The 6,327-nt window shown below is 31.9% G+C and overlaps 1 protein-coding gene across 1 annotated transcript; it reads right to left on the reverse strand.

The window, feature by feature from the left end:
• Window positions 1–1,501: 1,501 nt before the first annotated feature.
• LOC114306411 (cysteine-rich receptor-like protein kinase 10) lies at window positions 1,502–5,917 on the reverse strand. The gene is made up of 7 exons (XM_082888103.1): window positions 4,952–5,917; window positions 3,573–3,710; window positions 3,225–3,346; window positions 2,913–3,123; window positions 2,478–2,715; window positions 2,026–2,176; window positions 1,502–1,939 (listed from the first exon to the last, which is right to left on the reverse strand). The coding sequence occupies exons 1-7, from the start codon at window positions 5,808–5,810 to the stop codon at window positions 1,610–1,612; spliced, it is 2,049 nt and encodes a 682-aa protein (XP_082744229.1). The 5' UTR covers window positions 5,811–5,917; the 3' UTR covers window positions 1,502–1,609.
• Window positions 5,918–6,327: the final 410 nt, after the last annotated feature.

Consider the following 6,327-nt stretch of genomic DNA (forward strand, 5'->3'; position numbering starts at 1 on the left):
TTTCTTTATAAGTAAAGAAGTTAATGTGATTTAAATTTTTTTTTTTAACAATGACAAATAACAGAATTTACTTTTTAATAACAATTGACTTTTACTGATAAGTTTTTATTATTATTATTATTATTTTTTTTAACATGTTCAGTTAAAAGTTGATTTTTTTAGAAAAGTTGAGCACTTTTTTTTTTTTCAGTAATATTATATGGATTAATAAGTTTTATAATTTTTTTACCGTATCATTAAAGTGGGTATGTTTTAAGTTTGAAAATTTTATTATTGCACACGCATTAATTAGTAAGAAAATGTTAATTAGGCCTTTGGCCGAGTGATTATTTAGTATCATTTGGTGGTGTGAGGTTGGGAGTATAATTTTATGGAGAAAAATTTAATACCTTTATAATGTTTATTTCTTCTTCATTATGGGGACTGTTTATTTCTTTCTTAATTTAGCTAAAAAATATTGTTTGGACTATTGTTTATTTCTTTCTTAATTTGGTGCGCTTTCAAACTATTGTTTGGACTTTAGTTATTCAATTTGATATAATATTTTTAATATTTGTATTACCCTCTTACCGATTGACAAATTAAAAAAAAAATATATATTTTAAGATTTTTGTTAGTATGTCTAACAGTTGTTCAATTTTTGATATATTACAAACTGTATTAAAAATCGATATAAGTAATGGGATTCAATAAGCCAATGTAGCTACTGTGGTATATGAGATAATAAGCCAAAGTATAATTTATACCCGTGATGCTTGTCATTTTTCTTTGGTGTTAATTCGGTCATTATAATTTTGATTTTATCAATTTTTTATTGTATAAATTTTGTTTGATTAGTAATATCGGTTAAGAAATTAGATAGTTTTCAAGTGCAAAATGATATATTGACAAGGAAATAGATCATTTAAATTGAACGTCAACTCTCTAATCACGTTAATAAGAGTGCATAATTATTTTGCCTACTAAAAAATAAATGGTCTAATTTTCAAAATTATATTTGTCATTCAATGGTCATAACCAAAACAATAGGTTATAATTAGCACAATAATGAGTCATAATAAAGTCATAATTAATATCATAATAAGTTATAATAAAATATTACAAATATTATCACTTACACATTTTTCAATGTATTTATTGTAGAATTTCCCTGAACTCTATTGCATATTTCTCAACGTTCAGGTACAAAAGAATATATATTTATGTGGTGCTTCAGTGGCTATATAGGCCAATTCAAGTTATTGATAAACTAAGGCCAAGTTTGGCAACACCAAAATAATCTATCTTTTTATCTTTTTTTCATCACATCACCTCTTTATTTTTCTGCACATCTTTTTGTAAAAAGACAAAAAATGCATTTATTTAGGTCATCTCAAACAATCCCTAAATTGAAACATTTTTTATACATTGTAAATCAGATTGTCACAATTTAAATATTAAAAACAAAATTGAAATACAATTTAAACATTAGGAATCAAAATGACACAACATAAGACTCATATTTTGGAACTAAAAATATAACTAACCCAATATAGTGCTTCAATTTATTTGTATTCATTTCACACTGTAAATTTATCCTTCAACCTTGATATGTCATAGACTTCTCACATTATCTAGGGTCTAATTCAGAAATTGTTACGTCATTCACAGACAATGGTATTGACTTACTTGTAGATTGATCTGACACTACGCCTTGTCCTATATTTAACTCTGTTTTACTAGGAGAGAAGAATGCAGGTTCTTCAGGAATTGCTAGGGTAATAGTGTAACTATTGAGCATCAAAACTACTGTTGCCATGGAGGGCCTAGCGTCTGGGTCTTCTTGAACACACAACAAGCCGATATGGATGCATCTGGAGACTTCATTTCTTGAATACGATACTTCCAAAGTTGGATCCATCAATTTCAATGGTGTTCCGTTCTTCCAAAGCTTCCAAGCCTGAAACAATTTATCACAAATGTCTTGTGGATGTGATGATATAGGCACTAAGAAAGAAATAGTTGTAATGTATTGTTGTTACTCACATAGGTAAGCAGGTCCTGAACATTGTTTGATTGATCGAAGTCATTGATTTTCTTGCCACTTATGATCTCCAAAACTAAGACACCAAAGCTATAAACATCGGACTTTACGGAGAACTGTCCATGCATTACATATTCCGGAGACATGTAACCGCTGTAAGTCAGCTCCATTAGTTTATCAATATAACTAGAAAGCAACAACCAAACCCATCTAACACTCATTTCAAATTAAATTAGAAATAAAATAATCGAGGACATTATGTGCCAATATTCAACTAAAAAAGTGCAGTCCATTGAAGAACGTGTAGGAAACTAGACATAGTATGCATCTCTGTTTTTGTTCAAATCCAAAAGGGAGTTTTTTGAAGAGTTAGTTTGATGTTTTACTTGAGATTGCCTAACTTAATCAAATAATGGTAAAACAAATATGAGGTTTTTGGGGAGAGAGAATTTACAATGTTCCGACGACTCTGTTTGTATTTCCTTGAGATTGATCCACACCGAAGATCCTCGCCATGCCGAAATCTGAAATTTTTGCATTCATGGTCCCATCTAACAAAATATTACTAGCTTTGAGATCACGGTGTATAATTCTAAGTTGAGAATCTTCATGAAGATAGAGCATCCCTCGAGCTATCCCTTCAATAATCTTATAACGTTTTGGCCAATCCAATTTTCCATGCTCTTGTGAATCTGTAGATTGATCATAATAAATGTTCAAGTTATCAATAAGCAATTGGTTACCAAATGTGTTAATGTCATACAATTTGAATGGAAACACGAGCACAAGAATGCATACAATCAAAGATCACACTCATCACAATCATGTGTTTTTATGAAACCAAATGTAAAGCACTATTAAGAACTAGAGTTGTTTAGATTTTCCAAACCGAATAGAATGCGGTCAAGGCTTTTGTTGGGCATAAATTCATAAATGAGTATCTTCTCTTCTCCTTCCAAGCAAAATCCTCGTAGTCTGACTAGATTTCTATGTTGAAGCTTGGCTACCAGCAAAACTTCATTCTTGAATTCTTCTCCACCTTGCCCTGAGTTTTGAGATAGCCTCTTTACAGCTATCTCTTCCCCATTAATAAGTTTACCCTGTGAATGTACGGCATTCATTGAAATTTTAGAATTAAATATTATATATATATATATATTTGAATAAATCAAATCTAGTATAATTAAATGCAACATCTTACCTTGTAGACATGACCAAATCCACCTTCACCGATTTTGTTATCATCAGAGAAGTTGTTTGTGGCTGCTTGAATAGTACCAAAATCATATTGCAAGGACTCAACTGTTGTGATTTCATTCACAGCTGGACATATCAAAAAATAAATGTAATGAATTTATTGATGGTTAATGCTATATAAACAAAAATTTGTATAAAAAAATTAATACAAAGTGACATGCCAAGTGTTGATTGTATCATTCCTGATCATTTTAAAGCAAAAGCTTGTGAAAGCGTTTTAATTTTTAAAGAATGACACTGTCAACATTTCAGTCCTGAATTGTGTATACTTTCTTTTATGTTGTTTTATTACCACTATCTTCTTTAGTATCATCATGTTTCTTCTTTGCTTTCCTGCGTAGGAAACAAAAGCCTGTGATGAAAAGCAAAACAGAGGCTCCAACTGGAACAATGATGGCAATGAGTACTTGCGATGAGATTCCTCCCTTTCCTACATCAATAAAAAATTGTTCCATTGAGAATATAAACATAGGAGAAATGAATCAATTTGAGGATAAACTTTACAAATACAAAGTGGACCATGCTCAGCTCTACAGGAAACAGTCCAGAATTTGCAATCAAATGCTAAGAATCGATGCTTATTATAATAAATTAAGTTTTTAGAGACAAAAATTAGACACAAAATCACTTTTGTTGAATAAATTATTATTGTTGGCAAAAATATTATTGTTATATTTCTAGCAATGAAATTGAATATTTAATAATAAATTACTATCCTTTTGGACTAAAATTGTCTCAAAAAAGTAAAATTTTTTAGCACAAAATTATTTTGTCAGCATTTATTAGCAACATTATCAAAATTTTATTGCTAAAAGTTTTTTTTTTTTTGTTTTTTTTTTTCTTTCTTTACTTTGGAGAATGACCTTTTAACGACTATTGTAACAATGGCAAAAATTGGCCCCCAATATTTTTTAGAACAAAATTTTGTTCGTTGGGGACAAAAATTTGATCCTTAAAACTTTTATTTATTATTGTGGCCTCACAATAACAACTTTAATTATACCCCATAAATTTGACATTATGAAATATTTTGTGAACTTCTTGTTCAGATTTGGGGTCACTACTGTGCATTAAGCATAGTGGTGACTGTTGTGCGGTTTGTAGAATTTGTTTTGGAACTTATTTTGATAATTTGAATAGTTTAAATTTTAGAGAATATGGAGAAGATTATACCTGTAAAAAATCAAATTAATTAGATATCGATAACCCCTTCATCAAAGTACATTTGTACACATAAAAAAAATCAATATGCTTTGATACATACATACATATATATATATATATATATTATATACAGTTGTGTTTTGGGGAAAGAATCAATACTTCTAAAATTTAAACAGATTAAATTATCAAAATAAGATCTGAAACCAATCTATGGGCCGCATAATTCACCGCTGTGCATCAAGCACAGCAGTGTGACACCATTCCCTTTTTTTTTTTTTTTCTTTGTGTATAGACTTTTCCATGGCCAAACCGGTCATAATTGAAAACCCACTAATTATAAAAAGAAAATTACAATTTAGTGGATGTTTTCAAAAATAATTACGATTTCTTAAAAAGAATTTATAATTTTAATTATGAATATCTATAAAGTTCAACACTGAGTTATAATTATTTTTTGAAAAACTTTCCAGATCAATGAATGGTCTATATGTCTTATTAGGAGCTTACCTGGACTAATTGAAGGACCAGTTGGAGAAGCAGGAGGAGGAGGAGGAGGAGGAGGAGGAAGGACCAGCGAAGGCGGTGGTGCAGCGGCAATAGCAGCAGTGGTGTAAAAAGGGTAAGTCTCATACCTGAAAGTGCAGCCAGAATACAGAGCTCTCGCACCTTTTCTTCCATCGCAGCAATTCTGAAAACTCGAGATAGCTTTTCGGAGACACGTATTGCAATCAAGGCTAGATATGTCTGGTATGCATTGCGCTAGCCCATACAGCTTTTGTAGAGATGTGAAGTTGGCTTCTTTAGTCGCAAACTTCTTTCCAGACAAATTATTTGAAGCCCGAGTCACTATGTCATTCAGTACCCCTCCCAATACATCTCTAAACCTGTTTGGGTCCGTTATGTTCTCTATATTAATCAAGATTAGTGGCCCAGATTTATCATCAATAGACAAGATAGATTGGTTCGAGTATCGCAATATGCACTCATCGTACCAAATCGTGACAACCTTCGAATTTGGACATTTTTGTAGTACATCTTTAGTAGCAGTGGTCACGCAGTCGCGACAGACGTCGGTGGAAACATCGCCACGGCAGAGAAAGAGACCGTTGGCTGTGTCGGGGGGGCTGTGGCCGGCGGTGTAGTTGGAGAATCCATTGGTGGTGGTGGTGGAATTGGAGGAGAGAACAGAGAGGAGGGTTTTGAGATTGGTTTCGTATGTGCTGTTGGGAGTGTAAGTTGTTGTGTTTGGGCATTTGCTGTATTGATAAGTTGGGGCAGCTTTGGTTTTGTCGAGGATAAGCAAGCAAAAAAGAAAACGAATACAAAAAATGGCTCCGCAGATATGATGGAAGGATGATGGCTTCATGGTGGTGATCAAAACTCTTTTGTTATTATTATTAGATTATTGGAGCACCATGGGGTTTAATTTATTAAACAATTATATATATATATATATATATCATGGCTGGCCTTGGCCTTAGGCTCCAAAATTTTAACTCAAAAATAAGATTTTTAAATTTAGTAAAATGTTATAGGCCTAATGTAGGGAAACTTACCAACAAGTCCTATATACAAAGTTCAAGACCCATCTAATCCTCAAACAAAACACTTGCACTAATTAGTCATATATATTTTTAATTGTTACAAAAAAAATCCTTTTTTTTTAATTTACAGACACTGTTACATCCTACTACCGTCAAACTTTCGTCAAATGGTCACCAGAGACTCGTCGGAATGTTCAACATCACCGGGAAGTCACCGGAGTATCGCCGGAAGTTCACTGGAGTGTTAAGAACGTTAATGGAAGTTGCCGGAATATTTAGAACGTTCACTGGACATTAAGAATATCATTGGAAACTCACCGGAATGTCTAGAATATTGTC

Source organism: Camellia sinensis, chromosome 9 (assembly GCF_055761805.1).
Source record: "Camellia sinensis isolate YWXY chromosome 9, ASM5576180v1, whole genome shotgun sequence".
NCBI lineage: Eukaryota > Viridiplantae > Streptophyta > Magnoliopsida > Ericales > Theaceae > Camellia > Camellia sinensis.

Coding starts and splice junctions, on each gene's coding strand:
- LOC114306411 (XM_082888103.1), bottom strand. CDS start 5,810: ATGAAGCCATCATCCTTCCATCATATCTGCGGAGCCATTTTTTGTATT. Junction 3,711..4,951: donor TGGTCCTTCAATTAGTCCAG/GTAAGCTCCTAA, acceptor TTATTGATGTAG/GAAAGGGAGGAATCTCATCG. Junction 3,347..3,572: donor TGATACTAAAGAAGATAGTG/GTAATAAAACAA, acceptor TGATATGTCCAG/CTGTGAATGAAATCACAACA.